Source organism: Miscanthus floridulus, chromosome 14, assembly GCF_019320115.1.
Source record: "Miscanthus floridulus cultivar M001 chromosome 14, ASM1932011v1, whole genome shotgun sequence".
Lineage (NCBI taxonomy): Eukaryota > Viridiplantae > Streptophyta > Magnoliopsida > Poales > Poaceae > Miscanthus > Miscanthus floridulus.
The window spans coordinates 92,493,955-92,512,575 of NC_089593.1; the positions used below are offsets into that span (position 1 = coordinate 92,493,955).

The 18,621-nt window shown below is 45.4% G+C and overlaps 1 protein-coding gene across 1 annotated transcript in view; it reads right to left on the reverse strand.

Moving 5' to 3' along the window:
* The window catches only part of LOC136504009 (uncharacterized), a 25,097-nt gene extending 7,930 nt beyond the window's left edge, over positions 1 to 17,167 (reverse strand). Inside the window, exons 1-2 of the mRNA XM_066498905.1 lie at positions 16,925 to 17,167; positions 16,751 to 16,843 (exon numbers count right to left, since the gene is read on the reverse strand). Of these exons, the coding sequence (XP_066355002.1) occupies positions 16,751 to 16,843; positions 16,925 to 17,167 (336 nt within the window). The remainder of the gene's footprint in view (positions 1 to 16,750; positions 16,844 to 16,924) is intronic.
* Positions 17,168 to 18,621: the final 1,454 nt, after the last annotated feature.

The window sequence follows — 18,621 nt, forward strand, 5'->3', positions numbered from 1 at the left end:
TTGTCTCCACGGTTGCTGCGACAATTTTCGCCGTATCACTTTCAACGGAGCAGTTGTTAGATACAGTTCGGAAGTTTGCAACGTGAAATCAAACTCAGGGATGTGGTAGAAGCATAGCTCATTTTTGCCCAAGCCGAACATTGCCATAATTGATTTTATATAGCTTGAGTAAAGGACATTATGGGGAAATGTTGGAGTTTCTTCTCATTGAAAATTATGCACTCTTAGGTCAGCTTTACATTTAGATATATGCCAAAATTTCGTTTTTCCCCCATTGAAAATTATGCACTCTAGATCAGCTTTACATTTAGATATATGCCAAGATTACAGTGTTCATTACATTTGCATCGTCGAGGAGGTGTCTTTATTTGTTCTCTGCTTTTCTAGCTTGTTCCTCAGTAGGATGCGGCCACAGCCTGCTACAAATATGCGATACCTCAGCCCTGCTTCTGTCCTTCTGAGTCCGTGGTTCGAGGTTCAACTGCGAATCTGTGCTGCCGAGGTTCAACTGGCTGGTCACACAAGCTCATCTCCATTGCTGGCCACGGCCACCATGTCCACCCATGCGGACAACTTAAAGATCTAGCAGCCCCATGGATGCTACCAAAATGGAGTTCTAGCCGTGAGGCCCACAAATAAATATGAGCACGCTAAGGATATCCCAATAGCAAACATGCTAGGAATACTGGATGTGGATGAGGATTGTATCTAATAACAAGGATATATATAGGGATCAGATGTGAAAGGGGAGTCCATATGAGAAACCATGACGGGTCCACTGGCCACATGCACATTTCTTTGAAAACCTCTCATGCACTGACGGCACATGCTGCATAATGCGTAAAATAATCTTTAGTACTGGTTTTCTTTGGTCTATCTATTTAAGTTAGTTGTACGTGCCTCTCAAAAAAGTTGGTTGTACGTGGCTGTAAAATATAAATTTTTGTTGACACTTTTCATTTGCAGCCATGTTTGGTTGGGCTTTCCAACATGATTTTGCAAAAGCCAAAAGCCAATCAAAGAGCCCAAAAGCCATAGGTGCTTTTGGCCAAAAGCACCTTTTACTGCAATACAAATCCAAAAGCATCTCCACCCCTGCTTTCACTGGCTTTAGAGGTGACACTTTGAAAAAATTATCCACCTACCACTGGTTATGAGAAAATAACGATTCACATTTCTTTCTATTCACGTCGCATCGAGAGGTCGTGTCCGCTCCATCCGCATCCGCAACCGCACGGTGGGTTTGTTGGTCCACCGCACCCCACGCCGGAGGCGTCCTCGAGATAGGACCTTATATGACTAACCCATTCTATGACACACCAGTAACAATGTGGTTGTGGTCACAGAAGGTGGGTCGCTGTAACACCCCAGGTGTTTGTCACCAGTTAAGCAATGGGTTTGAGCTCAAATATGACATTTTAAGTGATGATGAAGGTGTCAAGATCAAATTTACAAGAGTGAGCTCCAACTTAAACTTGGACAACACACCCTTACTTACATGTGGACCTTGCTAAGATTATGCAAGAGTAATGTGAAACATGCTTATTTCATATACATTACATCAACATGCATCCATCTTAACCAGTGGAAAAGTTTCATGAAGTTTGGAATCAAGAAGTCACATGAAATGATAAGTTATAATCTTTCTTGGATTCCTTTATTAAGTAAATGGGAATATGAGATGTTGACCAAACCTTGCTACCTTGCCAAATGACTCTAATTTAACTCTACAACAAAAGTCATGAAGGGTTTGTGTTGAGCAGAAGTCAAGAAAATGCCTCGCTTTAGCAACAAAGCGCTCATCCCTTGCTTGTTGCTTCGCGTTTCCATCCCAGTCCATTCCGGGATAGGCGGCTAATATAATATGTGTAGTAGTCGTCGTCTGACCAATCGGCTTTAAGTTTTACCGTGATGCTACTTTGACTTATTTTGAACTGTGGCTTACATTGCTTGCATGGAGTTGCACCTTAAATAAAAGTTAAAGTTTGAGTGGAATAGAACAAACTTTGTTTTTGGACCAAGAGCTATATCAACTTGTAAGTAAGTCAAACCGACACTACTAGAAACTCGAATTGTTCTGTGGTGAAAAAATTTTCTGTGCGTTTTTTGATACGCACAAAAAAATTACGATTTTTTTGTCGGTTTCAAAATATCCCGACAGAAAAATACGAAAATCCACAGAATAATTGTATGATTTTTCTGTGCGTGACAATACACACACGGAAAAAATCAGCACACAGAAAAACGTAATTTATTCTGTCGGTGCTTTAAAAACGCATAGAAAAAATATATGTACGCACAGAAAAATATATGCATGCGATAAATAAAAAAACAAAGAAGTCCTAACCCTAACCCGCTGGCTGCCGCAGGCACGGGCTCGCGCCTGCTCGGCCCTCCTCTCCCTGCCCCCGCCCCCTCTCACTGCCTCCCGCCGGCGGCCGGCCCCTCGCCTCCTCTCCTCCCGCCGACGGCCGGCCCCTCCCCTCCTCTCCTCCTGGCGGCGGCCGACCCCGGCCCCTCCACTCCTTGCCCCGGCCCCTCCCCTCCTCTCCTCTCCCGCCCGGCCAGCCCCGGCCCCTCCCCTCCTTGTCCTGCGCCGCCCCGGATCCGCCGCCTCCTCTCCTCCCCCCGGCGGCCTCTCCCTCCCCTCCTCTCCCTCCCCTCCGGCCCCTGCCCGACCCCCTCCCCTCCTTTCCCCTCCTCCCCTTCTCCCCCCCCTTTCCTCCCCTTCCGCTCTCATGCTGCTTGTCTCCGCCTTGCCTGCTCCTTGCCTTCTCATCGTGCTCATCCTCCTCCCGCCGGTCCCACCGTCGGTTCTTGTGCTCCACGAAACCCTAGCCTGCGGGTAACAATTCATGGAAAACTATCATATTTACATTGACAAAAAAATGTGCTAGGTATGCCTTGTTAGCTGCTAGGCTTTTGCTTGCATAGATGCATCTGTTTAAAATTATGTTACAAAGATTTTCATCTTGTTAAGTTGATAGTCTAGCATTGCATTTCAAGATTTAGACACAAGGAGGAGGCTTGAAAGCTGGTGGTCCATATGCAGAGTCATAGGCAACATTGGAACCCTCAATTGCCTTTTCAATTCAAGGTAAAGCTCTTCCAAAATGGCTGCGAGGCTAGACCATGCTGAGATAGATGGTGTGTGAGATGTATACTTACTATTCCATTGTTTATTAGTAGTTTTGTAACAGTGAGATGAGCAACTGTTTACTGCCCTGTGAAGCTAATCTGCTCGGTGTGACCTCAGTGTGAATCCTTGTTTCAAACTAGCAACACTGTTTCTTTCTTTCACAATGTGCTAATGCTCAACACCTATTGCTTTCCTTAGGTTGCTTCTTGAACGGACATTAGTGATATATACTGATATTATTTGATTAAAAAACAGAAGATGTGTGAGGGTGACTAATTGATGATAACATGTTGTCTCACATATTAAATAATAAATAAATAGATGCTAATCAGCATGTTGGCACAAGCAGCAGTCTGACCACTAGAAATGTTTGTACTTATTTTAGTTTGGGTTGGTGATTCCAGTGCCTTTAAGTGCCAGTAAGGATAAGACCTGTGAATTTATATGATGACTAGCAGTAGTAACATTTGTATATTTAGTAAAAAGTTAATATTTCTATGTCATGTCTGGTTGTGTTAGAATTAAATTAAAAAGAGATCTAGTGAGATTGATATGTGGTTCGTAGTAGAATTGAAAATACAGTTGCGTATATGTGACACATTCAAAAATATTTCAGCTTTAGGGGACTGAAATTGGGGGTGCATCCTGCAGCTTGGAGATGCTATGAAAACAGTATTTTCTGATTTGCCCCATGGGTCATTTTTATTCTGATTTGAATCCACCTGTGATGGAACGTTTGGATGCCCTACTTGCGGTAATGCATTACTATGTCCTTACAGTTTTTCTTTATCGAATTTGTGCTTTATCTCAATGCCTTGTAGTAAATATGATGGCAACTGCTTTCAAAAATCTAAGCATTTGGTGAAGCGTGTTGATCCAGAAATGGATGGTAAGTAATGCACTCTTTAACAGGAAGTTCATGCTTGGGGAAAATCTATGATACAAACCTTTTTTTATCCATGCAGGATACCCTCAGGAACAATCCCATTTAACAAACAAATGGTCCAGCTCAAAGTCATCAAAGAAGGTAATACTCATGTAGTCATGTCATCTTCACAATTTTCTTCTGTATGCTCCTAGAATATCGCTCTTGTGAGTATCTATTGCAATCAGCACCAAAAACTTTTGAGGAAAATTCTGTTATATCCTCATTAGTGAGCATATGTTGATAGATTAGTTATCTGTCTTTTTACGTTAGCAAAAGGAAAAGGCAGCAAGTTTACTTGTTTAGCTTGTGTAAGCTTCTGTAGCTGGTTCACTATTTATTTTAATTGTATCTTGTCTGTTAACGAGCTTGGAAACAATATGATGCATGTAAGTTGTCTAAAAGGAAGCCCACAGTCCTCCAAAATGTTTGTAAGACAACATAGCTCTCAGTACTTGTGTTTCTATTATGCATTATTAAGCAACAGAGATATTTTTGTGCCAATTTTAAGACCTTTCCCTATATAAAGAAATGATGTCAGTTGACCCTAGTTTTGTCAATGACACATGTTTGTAAGACATTATCTGATCTTTCCTTTTATGGTGTTATATGAAACAGATCCTGACTGCTGTTACTTCTGTCATTGATGGCTTGAAAAAACTTTATATCGAAAAGTTAAAGCCTTTGGAAGTTACATACAAGTTGAATGATTTCGTCTCCCCTTTGCTAGTACATACTGTATTCCCATTTTCTGGATACTTTAGGAAAAAGAATGGACTACTTTCCTGTGTAATCATTGTATGTATTCATCTTGACTGTTCTTACAGGTAGAGATGGAAGTGCAAGGGTGAAGCAGTTTACAATTGGTTGAACAAGAAAAAATAGTTTGGTTCTTTTTCGATATCCATATTTGTGAATTCGTTTGTAGTATTCATGTTGAACATGCCGGACCATTTTGGACATCATCTATATGTAGCCCGAAGCCATTAATGAATGTGCTGAACATTGAATTTTTATATGTATGCTATCTATTATGTTGTGATGAAATTACAGTATTGGACAGTCCATATTTATATGTTGTTGCTACTGTTCTGTTATGTATATATTATTGTATCCAATTTGTTGCATTGGTAAGGGTTTTTCTGTCGGTGGTCTGTTATTTTTCTGTGCGTTAACCTGAGACCGACACAATATTTAAATTTAATCTGGGCTAACGCAATTTTCTGGTGCGTGTAACAATCACAGAAAAATCATTTTCCTGTCGGCCTTTTCTTTTTTTCTGTGAGGATCAATGCACACAATATTTAAATTTAATCTGGGCTAACGCAATTTTTCTGTGCGTGTAACACCCACAGAAAAATTGTTTCCGACGACGAACACACAGAACAATTGAATTTTTTCTGTCATTATATTTCTGTGTGGTATTTTTCTGAGGGTTACACCGTCAGAAAAATATTTTTCTGACGGCATTCGTATTTCTCTGTGTGTTTTCGCACACACAGAAAAATGCGAGATTCCAGTAAGTGCGAGCCCTCAAGTTGGAATCCATGGCTGTTTTGGGAGCTCGAAATTTTGTTAAGTCTAAGGTTAAACTGAAAACTAAATTTTAGTTTCATGAGCCCTACTTTACAGATCTCTATCTTCTAATATAATCCAAAACATTAAGAAAAATTGTAGTCCTCATATAGATCTACAACATTTGTTACTACTACCCCTTGTGCTAAAACTAAAAGTTAGGAAATAGAGAGGCGAGAAAATGGAGGTTCAGTCCACTTTTTCAGGCATTTTTGAGCCTAGCCTGAAGCATTTGAACGTTGCCGACCTGTACAGACGCTTGCCGCCGCATGCTCCATCATGCTCAAACCGCTCCCCCACTCGCCTCGGGCGTGCGCATGTGCCTGAAGAGACGAAGCGCTCGCCGCTGTCTCTCCCCTTCCTCTGCATTCTCTCTTTCTCCCTTGTTGTTCTCCTCCTTCAGCCAGGCACAGCGACAGCAGGAAGCCATTGCCGCTGCCTGCAAATCCACCATAGCAACCACGCTGTCCTCCTGGTTCCTAGGACCAGCAGCTGCTCCAACCTCGCCTGGAAAACCCCCTCGTTTTTCTAGTCCCCAAGCTCTAACCGGCAACCCCCTCCTCCGTCGCGGTTCGCTGCCACCACAGTTCATCGCCGCTGGTACAGCCTGCTGTCGCGGCCACGCTGCTGCTAGCTGTAGCCGGATGATCCAGGGCTAGGCGCGGCCCAGGGCTGGCCACGGCCGGACCCTAGCGCCTCCAGGTCCAACCCCGACGGCCTCCCTTGTCTGCTCTGTTTTAGGAAGAAGGAGAAGGACCTTGCACGACAATTAGAACAAGTCCAAGGGCCTAACTGCAAAGTTTGTGACTCAGAGGAATAGTGCCTAGATGGACCTATTCGCTGGCGTTTAATTAATGTTTTCTGCAGGGACCCATTGCAAAAGCGTTTTCTTTTTCTTTTTCATTATATGCGTATAATCAGCTGAAGTTTGGAAAATTGTAGCGAACCGTAAAAATATCCAAAAATAGCAAATGAGGACATTTTGAAATCCTTATGAAATTATCTATACATTAGATCTATAATGTGGTATGATTTAGTTTAAAGTTTTTTTCTGTAAAAATCAATTTATGCAGTTAGGTTTTTAATACTAGTTGTGTGTTGTCTTTTTCATAACTGCAGTTGTTATGCTCAAATAAATGTGAAATATTTATGTAGTTCTACTAAGGTGACGTTTGTTGTATGGTAAAAAATTTAGGAGTTTAGGCTTGATAGTTTAAGAGATATAAAAATAGCAAATGTCCTATGTTGCTTTGCTCCTATTCTGAATAGGACTGCATGTTTGTATTAATTGGCTCTGTTAAGTTATGAATCATGACTTGATGACAATACATGAGTTGCAGTACTTTATTTGGATTTTTAAAAAGCTAAATGGCAAAATTTTTTGTTAAGTAGATTTTTAGTTATTGTTACTTAAATTTCTGTGGTTGTATCTGCCCAAACCTAGACAGGGTTGCCTTGTTGGTACTGTGGGGCCTTTTTGCTAGTAGAATTAGCTTTAGGTATTTATAACAAAGTTGTTTATAATTTGCTAATATTTCTAAAAATTCTAGAATCACATTTATTGGACATGTAGAACTCTAGTTATAGCCATTTAAAGTGACATGTCAGATTTTGTCCATGTTTGAGACAAAGATGCATTCATTGGATTAATTGACCTTGTTAGATATATAATCATCTTAAGATGATAATAAGAAAGTTTTAGGTAACTCTATAAGATTTTTTAAAAAGTTATGATTAATGTTTGTTGGAGGTATAGAACTCTAGTTATGCGTCTATGAAGTTTCTATCAGTTTTCTATCTATAATTGTACCACTGCTGTTTGGGCTGCATGTGCAGTTTTGCTTATGCAATTGTTTTCGTGGTGTAAATAATGTTTGCTATGTTATAGTGAATACAAAAGTTGTATCTAATTTCATAATCTTGCTTGTGTTAAAAATTTATGACCATGGGCCTGATAGTTTAGGAGTTATGAATTTGACAAATGATATGTCATATTTGTTCTATGCTCTGTGCAGATTGAAGAATTTCATTGTTTTACCAAGTTATGTATGAAATCATGTCTTGGAGATAATATAAGAAGTGTAGTGCTTTTCATGAGATTTCCAAATTGTTAAAGATCACCTCTTTTGGTGGTCTAAATCTCCAGTTGTAAACTTGTGAAGTTGCATGGCAGAATCTGTCCAAGTCTGGACAGAGGTGCTCAATTGTGCTTGATTGACCTTGTTGATGGTGGAATCACCTGGTGATGATAATAAACATGTTTTAGATAATTTAATAATATTTCTAGAAAGTTAAGGTTCATGCTTGTTTGATGTTTGTAACTCCATTTATGTATTTTTGAAACTACTACTACTTTTCTGTCCTAGTTCTGTGCAGATCTGAAACATTGGCATGTTTGACCTAGATATCTTTGGAATAAGCTTTTGGTGATCATAACATTATTGTAGGAAATTTCATTAGATTTCCATAAAGTCTAGGATCACCTTCTTTGGATGTCTGATCTCTAGTTATGGATAAAACAAATGACTGTTGTGCTACTGCCTAGATTTTTATAATTGTGCTAGGTGATTGCTTTAGCTTGCTCTTGTTTTGGCTAAACATGTTGGTTAGTTCTTGATTGATGCATGTGTGCAATATCTTAACTTAAGTTCACTTGTGTTCCATGCCTAATATACTTGCTATCCCTCTATAATAGGTTGTGTGATGTTTAGTTAAATAACTCTAGATGCCTATATCTTGCATAATCTTATGTTTGCCTTGAATGCTATTATGTGATGCATCTCATATTACCATTCTTTATATTCATGCACTTGCATCTTGCATCTCATCTAGGTACGCTAGATGAACCACGTAAAGGATGTGATATTGGAGCCGAACCCGAAGACGATGTATGGTGGACCTATCCCGAAGATGAAAGGACTAGACAAGTGCTAGGATGGGAGATACTCACCAAGTAAGTGTCGTCTAACAAATACTAACCTAGTGTTAGATCCCAGGCAAGCCCCGGAGCATTCTAAGCCTCCTACGTTTTTATAAATATCACTTGAGTTCTTTATGTTTGATGCATTAGGTTATAAGAGTTGATTGGAACCACTTGATGCATAGAACTACCTTGTATAGAAATATACCTTGAACCCTATGTAGATCCAGGATCGAATGTATGCTTAGCGATGCTTAGACCGGTAGAAGTCGGGTGATTTCCTATCACCTACGAGATATAGGTGGATACCAAAGCATGGTTGGCTATATTTGCTATCGTGGAAATAACCATGTGTTAATAATGAATGGAGATCGGGTGGGATGTCGATAGAGAAGCAACAAGACATGGAGGTCTTGGGTGTGGATCTATCCCTGTATGTGTGGATTAAGGACCGATTCGTTGTATGTCCTCATGTCATGTTGAACGTATGCCTATCACTTAGTTGGCCGGATAACTCATTCCGACCGTGAAGCCGAGTAGCTCAGCTCAGGCCGAAAGCCGGGAAGTGAAAGTGTGCACTCTGGTGGTAGTAAGGTATGCGGGGTGCCATTGGCATAAGTCCAAAGGAGAGATTGACCTCCTGGTGGAGTGTATTCCCTAAGAGTGTGGCGCTGCTCGGACCCACAAATTTGTTCCTGAGCTGTACCAAAGGTGGCCCAAGGCAACCACTGATCAGGTTGATTGGGCGTGTGTTCAAAATAATTCCCCAGCTAGGTAGAAATCGATTCGAATCGTCCGTCTCTCCCGGATAGTGAGAACTTGACTGAGCAGCGGCAACGTAGAGTAACTTAATGGAAACTTGATGGTTATGATGATGATATTCACATTACTGCATCGGCTATGGTTACTATTGCTTGTTACTAAATGATATTCCACATGTTTGGCACATGTTAGTTGCTAATCTAGAGATGAATAGCTATAATCAATTTGGTTACCGAATTGTAAAATGTATAGCTCAACTAGTGGCTTGTATGCAAAATTTTGTCAAGCTAGCTCCACTTATAAAGCCTTTCATACTCCTTGGTGTCACTTTATTTCTAGTTTATGACGGGTACTCAAGGTTTATTCCACCGTGTTGCAGGTGAAGTTCTCGGCCTGCTGAAGATGGTGGCTAACCGCCAGTGGGCTCAGTGACTCTATATTTACTTCTCATCTATATGCTTTTATCAGAGGATGTCACTTATGCTAGCAATGTATTTAGAACTTATATTAATGTAATCATTTGAAAGCTATGTTGTTTTCACTAATCGGTTTGAAACCCAAACTTGCACTATTATTTGTGAACCCATTTGTAATATTATTTCTGTTGCAACTCTGCGTATGTGATGTGTATTTGCTTAATCATACGATCTTAGTTGTGATGTTGATTTACTGAGGTCCTTCGTGACACTCGGCGGACTACCGAGTTTATATAAGTGAAAGTATACGTGTGTCAATGTGTTAGCGGGGACAGTCGTACTTGATCTTGTATAAATTTGATGGTTCTATCACAGTCACTATCCCCCATCTATGACTAACAGATCCAGTTGTCATGAATCATAGTGATAACTGCATGTCTATCACCAGGTAATGACAATTGTGCTTGTCATGATACTCATCACAATATATTAGACGGGATGTCGACGACCCGCCCGAGGCTGGCCGCAACCCAGGCCGGCTCCTTCCCTAGCCCGTCGTCCGCCACTGCACGGGCGCATCCTATGCCGAGCGAGGTCGGTGAGGTTAGTTCAGGCCAGCGTGCCCAAGTTGGACCATCCTCCTCAATGGCAACAGAATCCCATCTCTCCTCGACCCTCCCCACCCGGCCTCCTCCATAGCAGCCGAATCCCATCTCTCCATGCCGGCGCACATAGGCTAGGGCTTCACTCCACGGGCGAGAACTGCCATCCGCGTGATCTAGGCCGGCGTGCCCAAGCAGCGCCGCCACACGGGCTCGAGGCGGGGGCTTTCTCCCTTGGGTTGGCCTCGACGTCTCCCCTTGCATGAAATGGAAGAAGGTTGGAAGAAGTAAGAGAAAAGGCTGTCGAGCGGGCTCTGCTCGTCAATGACAGAGGAAGAGAGTTGAGTGGGGATGACATGTCGGGTCCATTCAACAGTTTTTTCAAAAGCCACAGCTGCACAACCAAATTGTCATCTGCTTTTCCCACAGCGGCTTTCTCATAGCTGTTTTCAACAGCTCACAGCCCATAGCCCACAGCAGCTTTTAGAAAAGTCGTAGCTCAACCAAACACTTCTCATTTATAGATAGGAACTTGGTAACTAATACCATCTATCAGAATTCCTAAGGGTCCAAGACCACAGCCCGTCTCTCCGAAAAATGATTTTCATTCATAAGTGGTTGACTTAAAACGGACACCTCTATAAATCAGACTTTCCCGCCAGACTTTCTTGCCAGAGTCATTTGCGTGTGTACGCCACCTCTAGAGATAGATCAAAATCCTATTTTAAACCAAGGTGCTAGCGGACCATTAGGTCAAATATTTCCGTACATTCCAGTCTCCACTCTTTATCTCTTATCATCATCCGTTGTTGCTCACGCTATAACATTTCGTGTTTTTATGCAATATAAAAATACCAATTGTTTAAAAATTTTGCTTGACGTGTGTCATGTGTTAGGTTGAACATAAGACAAACTCTTCCCTTCTCTTCGTACTTTTAAAATTCCAACTTAAAAACTTCTACAATACAACCTACTTGTCATGATGTTGACCAAGTCAATGCCATGACAGAGATATTTCAAAATGAAATGTTTCCAAATAAACAAATTTTGTTTTGTGTATTCGATTCTCCACTTGAATTTGACATGAGTTGATCCATGCATGATTTCCTATTTCTCCTAAAACACAACCCAAACTCTCTCTCTCTCTCTCTCTCTCTCTCTCCCTCTCTCTCTCTCTCTCTCATCTCCTTCAAATAATGTATCAAAATTAATTATCCCTATGCATCTCATATATAGCATAGATGCATGATTGTTGTGCTCCTTTTTGTTGGGTTTTGTTTGAAGCTGCTATCCTCTTAAAAAATCATGTGATGAAAATAGGAAAAACCCTCTACCGAGCACATGGCCACTCCGGGCCGTTGTCTAGCCCACAACCATCCTTCCCACCGGCCATCTTCTCCCTTCTTAGCCCGCCTACCCTCCCTTCTCTACCCGGCCCATCATGGACACACCACATGTGGACAGCGTGACCATAGGGACCCCACCTTCTAGCCACACATGACAACTCACACCCAATATTGTCTCCGTCAATGCTCGTCTTGCCGCTGTCTCCTTCCTCGGACCGGTTTCCTTTTCTTCTTTCGTCCCTGTCCCTCTCCTTTTTGTCAGGCTCGTGCTGGTGTGGACATATACCTTTGACTTGGATGGAACTGTTGGCACCTGATTGATAGGTTGTGTGGCTTGAGTGCTGAAAATGTTAGATATTTTTTGGATAATCGAACAAAGTTCTAGCCTCTACCATCCGGGAATGGTACACAGCTGAGTGTCAACCACAAGACCAAGCCATAAGGCTCAAGTTCTCACAACCAGGATATGAAAATAAAAAGCAATAGAGTTTAGCCCATCTATGGTGAGCGACCAAAGGCTATAAAAGAATCAAAAGCTACGCTTCAATTCGATTCTGCAAGCACCAACCAAACCTTGCAAGACCGCCATCTCCAGTGTCTCCAAGTCCATGCAACCATGCTAGAACAATGGACACTCCTCCTTATGCAGCAGGGATCACTGTCAGCCAGTAAATCCCCATGAAGATTACATGTAAATATGTATTAGACTTAACCTTGTTAAAAACCACATCATTCCTATTCAACCATGCGTAGAGAAGTGTTCCAGGTTTGAGTGTTTGGTGTCCAGAGATCAGCCACAGTTTGTGGAAGAGGAGAGTGAGTGACAGGAAGATTTAGATGAGAGTGAATGGAGTTCCAAATCTGACAGTATGGGGTGGACCTAATACTGGAATTACCTTGATGAATTTGGACAAGACAGTTCTGTTGTAGGGTATCTTTTGAGTTGGAGGATTGAGGCCCAGAAGATAGACTTGGCAGGGGCTGTTATATTTGGCCGTCCAGAAAGAGCTAGTTGGGAAATATTTGGCTTTAAGGATAGCAGTGAGATGTAAAGGGAGTGTTAAGATGCGAATACAGGGAACCCACAACTACTTGGAGAATTATGAATTATGAAAGCTAGTGCCCTAGCGTACACTGATGGTAAAAATACATTATGAGCCTATCAAATGAAATCTTAATTATTTGATATGTGATTCCTCCCGAATCCCCATGTGAGGCAGTGATTCCCAATTCCAATCCGCTCTATTGAATTTGTGAACTGTTATCTGCACCATTGCTGTGTCAGTTTTCACCCTATCACTTTCACCTGAGGAGTTGGGGACAGTTCTGAAGTTTCCAACTTAAAATCAAACTCAGGGATATGGAATCATTTCTGCCCCCAAGCCGAACATTGCCATCCATTGATTCTACATATGAGCTGAAGTAAATTAAGGACATTTTGGGGAAATGTGGGTGTTATTACTCCCGTTGCAAATTATGCACTCTAGATCAGGTTTACAGTTATCAACATATGACACATGTCCATTACATTTGCATCGTAGAGCATATTTTCTTCTTTGCTTCTCTTGTTCCTGAGTCTCGGACGAACGCAATGGTCCCTGGTCGGAGGTTCAACTGCGCCTCTACGCTTCCCGGGTTGAACTGGCGCGCTGGTAACACACGCTCGTGTCCATCACCCATGCCTTGGCCATCATGTCCACCTTGGTTGTGGTCTGGCAGAGGAATGAATTGCTAGCTGCTCGCAAAACCAGCTGTGCTCAGTGTGCTCGTACTGCCACCAAGAGCACACGAGGCATTACGGTACTAGAGCATCAGCGAGCACACCCAATTCCAGATGCTTCCCATGTGTAGAAAGGAACACTACGCGACTGCCACCGCACACGGGTCTAGCTAGCCGGAAACTACAAAGATCCAGCAGCCCCATGAATGGTGGATGGGAATCTGAGGAGCAAACATGCATGCTAGGACGGAATACTGGATGTGGATGAGGATTGTCTGTCTAATAACAAGGATATATAATATAGGGATCAGATGTGAAGGGGGAGTCTATATATGGGAAACCACGGGGCTCCACTCGCCACATGCACATTTCTCTGCAAACCTCTCATGTACTGACTGCACATGCTGCATAATGAGTACAACAATATTTGGTACATGTTTTCATTGGTCTACCTATTTAAGCTAGATGTACGCCACAATGAAAAATAATTTTTTGTTGACACTTTTCATTTGTAGATAGGCACTTGGTAACTTGTACCATCTATGAGAATTCCTAAGGCTCCAAGACCACAAGCCATCTCTCAGAAAAAAATATTTTCAGTTCATAGGCGGTTGACTTAAAACAGACACCTCTATAAATCAGACTGTTTCTCGCCAGAGGCATTTGCCTATGTACGCCACCTCTAGAAATAGATCAAAATCCTATTTAAGCAAGGTGCTAGGGAGCCATTAGGTCAAATCATCCCATACACTCCAGTCTCCACTCTTTATCCCTTATCATCATCTGTTGTTACTCACACTGTAACATTTCGTGTTTTTATGCAATATAAAAATACCAATTCATTAAAAATTTTGCTTCATCATGTGTTGCGTGTTAGGTTGAACATAAGACAATCTCTTCCCTTCTCTCTGTACTTTCAAAGTTCCAACTTAGAAACTTCTACAAATACAACCCTTTTGTCATGATGTTGCAGCAGCAGAGCCCATTCGAGCAGATCGCAATGACAAGCAATGCAAGACGACGCCCATGTCTCCTCCGTCACGCCTAGAAGCACCCCCTCAGCCTCAGCATCGCAGCCGCTGGGAGCACCGCGTTGAGCTACGCTGTGAGGGCGGAGCCACAATGTCTAGCGCATCAGCCCCGTGTTCTGCCTTGCCCCAGCTCAACCGCAACCGGTGCAGACTACGCATGGCGACCGTGCCCACGACGTCGCCATGGCACCAACCGATCTCCCGGCTGCTTTCCTCTGCCAAGACCCTTACTACATTGTGCACACCGTCGACGTCGCACACACGATGTGCACGCCGCTAGGATGCATACCACGAGGGTGTCCGTCCTACCCCATGTAACAGTCACGATTAGATGGCCTCTACCACTGTATGTTTTGCCGCCCTGACTCATGATTGCCAAGCACGGAGACTAGCATGATTGCAGCCCCGTGTCGTCAAGGGGGCAGAGCGCGCGCCTCCACATCGTCATCTCCACCTCGCGCCACCACCGCCTCATCACGGTCACAGCGTCAAGCCAGCACAGCCTCGTCCTCCTCCGTGCATTGTGCGAACCACCATCGTCAAGCCCTTCAATGAGCATGACAGTTTGCCAAACCTCTCTGTTTTCCAAGATGTGTTCGCGACTTAATTGCCTGTGACCTGGCTTTCGAGCCACGGGAGCGCCCCGGTGACAAGCTCTCCGCCGTCGTGCGCCCTTGCCTTGTGCCTCTTGCAGGGGGGTACAGTGCCCTGGTGGTCGTGTTGTGCGGTGTGCCTGCTGGGCTGCTCCCTGCTCAGCGCAGATGTGCGTGCTGACAGCTCGCTAGGCAGTTTGAGGTCTAGCGAGCCTGGTGCCCAATGCAGAAGTGGCGGTGCCTGATGCGGATTAGTTCATCATTGTTATCTCATTCCCTACAGTCACACGGGTTGCGACATCAACCAACTCATGCTTGCGACAATTCTTGCATCATCACGACCAACACTACTAATTACAAGGCTCAATGCCACAACACTAAAATCACCGATCATTCACTTCTAGACATCGACCTTGTTATGTCGAACGCCCAATTGTGCCAGCTGTCTTCACATTCACCCTGATACTATGTTCGGCAGGACCAGCTGATTCCAGTGCGTTCATCGTGTTCTCGTTCTTGCATGCCAGAAGGTTTCATGTGCGACAATAGTCGAGAGTTCACAAGTGTTTTCATCACAATGGCCATCATGGTCACCTGGCAGTCCCATACTCCAAGCTTCTAGGGCTCTACCAGGCTACAACACAGATTCGCCAACTAATAGCGTCTGCGGAATCTGCAGCAATTCAGTGATCGCAGTGAACACGGTGATAGCACTCGATTTGCTATCAGCGAACTAAATTCCAGATGCCTCATATCCTTAGAATGGGCTCTATCTGGTGCATGACTGGGGAGACTAACACTACTAGAGAACAGACTTTAGAACGATGTCCCAATTTGGCATTAGCCTCGGCATTTTTTTTGCCCCCGGGGCTAAAGGACCCTTTAGTCCCGGTTCGTAATACCAACCGGGACTAATGTCCTGCCCAACGGTCGTCCGCGGGGCAGGAATCTTTAGTCCCGGCTGGTATTACCAACCGGGACTAAAGATTTTAGTCCCGGTTTGGGATCCTCCATGAAGCGACTGATGTAGCCCACGGCGAACGCAATGTCCGGCCTCGTGTGGACTACGTAGCGCAGACCGCCGACGAAGCTCCGATAGAGTGTTGCATCCACCTTTGCCGCGGTGCTGGCCTTCGTCAGCTTCAGTCGCTCCTCCATTGGAGTCACGCATGGCTTGCACTCAGCCATGCCGCTCCGCTCCAACAGCTTGGAGGCATACGCGCTCTGACCGAGCGTGAGTTCCTCCTTCCCCTGTCTCACCTCGATGCCGAGGTAGTAGGAGAGTGCGCCGAGATCGCTCTTTCAAAAACAAGCCGCCATCTCGTGCTTGAAGCTGTTGATGTCCTCCGTGCCCGCGCCGGTGATGATTAAGTCATCCACATACACGCCGACCACGAGTTCTTCCTTCCCCCGTCGTCGCGTGTAGAGCGCGTGCTCGGTTGCGCACCTTTGAAACCCAAGCTCGCCCATCGTGGTGTCAAGCTTGGCGTTCCATGCTCGGGGGGCCTGGCAACAGCCCGTAGAGCGCCTTGCGCAGTCGGAGCGCCCTGTGTTCCTCTCCCTTGACGGCGAACCCTGGAGGTTGCCTAACGAAGGACCGTTTTCGCTAGTTCGCCGTTGAGGAAGGCCGATTTAACGTCCAAGTGATGGACGTAGTCCTTTGCTGCTGCCAAGGCAAGTAGCAAACGGATCGACTCCATGCGCGCTACTAGCGCAAAGACCTCCTCGAAGTCTATGCCCTCGTGCTGAACAAAGCCTCGGGCGACGAGGCGCGCCTTGTGCTTGACAATGGCGCCAAGCTCGTCCCTTTTGACCTTGTACGCCCACTTCAGGCTGATCAGACGGCATCCTGAAGGTGGATCGACGAGCTACCAAGTCTCGTTTTCCTCGATCACCTTCATCTCCTCCAGCATCGCACGTCGCCAGTTTCCATCACGCTCGGCTAGTGCGAACGTGGGTGGTTCCTCTGCACTGACGAGTAGCAGCTCTGCGTCGTTGAGCAGCCTGCCCGCCAGACCTGAGGGACCTATGCCGCCGATGATGTCGTCCAGCCTGCAGAACCGCACCTCCTCACCTTTGTGGTAGGCGTCCACGAACTCAGTGATGTCACTTGGAGGTGAGGCGAACTCGATCAGCATCGATGGAGTTCCCTATTCCGCCGGAGTGCCCGGCATAGCACCTGAAGTGCTCGGCACTGCTTCTGGACAGCTCGTCATAACTCCTGTAGTGTTCGGGCCCACACTGTAGGAGTGTCCAGCCTCAGTCTTGGAGTGGTCGGCACCACTACAAGACGTCTTGGCTCCGCCACAGAGTGCTCGGCACCCGTCCTGGAGTGGTCCGCCACCACTACAAAACCTCCCAGCACCACTCCTGGAGTGCTCGCCATCCTCCAGAAGTGCACGACACTCCTCCTGGAGTGCTCGGCATCCCTCCCGAAGTGCTTGGCACTGCCCCAGGGAGTGCTCGACTCTACCGCCGGAGTGCTCGGCACCTCTTCCCCAGCATCTCCACCGCCGTGGATGACCAAGTGCTCGACGACGAAGGTGTTGGTGAAGCCCGCCAAGCTTCCCCCGTGCTTGGACTGCTCTAGTCCCAAGCCGCCTTCTCGTCGAACACGACGTCACGTGAGACAAGCACTTTGTCTCCGCGTGGGTCATAGAGCCGATACGCCTTGGTACCCTCCGCGTTGCCCTGCCGCGGTGCTTGCCCTTGCCACCGCGACTGGAGGAGGCTGCCTTCCCGGAGTTCCTTCGAGCAGCCCACTCCTCTTCCATCAGCAGGAGTTTCCCGCTGTCCTTTGTTGCTGTCGCCTACTCCAGGCGCTCGTCCACCGCTCGAAGATAGCCTGTCACATCCTCAATGGTGAGGGTGGACAAGTCCAGCATCGTCTCTATGGAGAGAGCGATCTGGATGTACTTTGTCGGAACGGAGTGGAGGTACTTGGAGATCGCCTCATCTTCATCGATGATGACGCCGTGGCTCTTCAGCTTGCTGATGAGCGTCTGCAGGCGGAGGGAGAAGTCCTCCACCATTTCACCATCCTTGAACTTGAGGATAGCATACTCCTGCTTCAGAAGTTGGGCCGTCGCCTTCTTTGCGCGGTCGGAACCGACGCGCATCGCCGCAATAGCCTCCCATGCCTCCTTATTCGAGCTCTTCGCCCCCAACGACTCCTTGTACTCTGCCGGTACAGCAGCGAGGATAGCCTCCAGCGCTGACATGTCATCTTCCTCATTTTCGGTGCCCTTGTCAACAACATTATAGAGCCGTCGGCTCTGAGCTTGACCTTCATGGTCACCGACCACTCTCCATAGTTGGTGCGAGTCAGCGTCGGCCAACTGGTGCCGCTGACCTCCCACACCGTGCGAACAACGACCTCCTCTCGTGGCTGGGCAGCCACATCAGTGCCACTGCTATCGCCCAACTCAGAACCGCCCATCATCGCTAGCGGTTAGTCTGGCGACGATGCTTGTACGGCTCCGATACCACTTGTTGGCCCACAGGATCACCGGCTCAGGCGAGTGAAGCACTCGTCGGTCTTGCCGAGCATCCGCTAGTATTGCCGAGCACTCACTAGCCGTGCTGACCACGA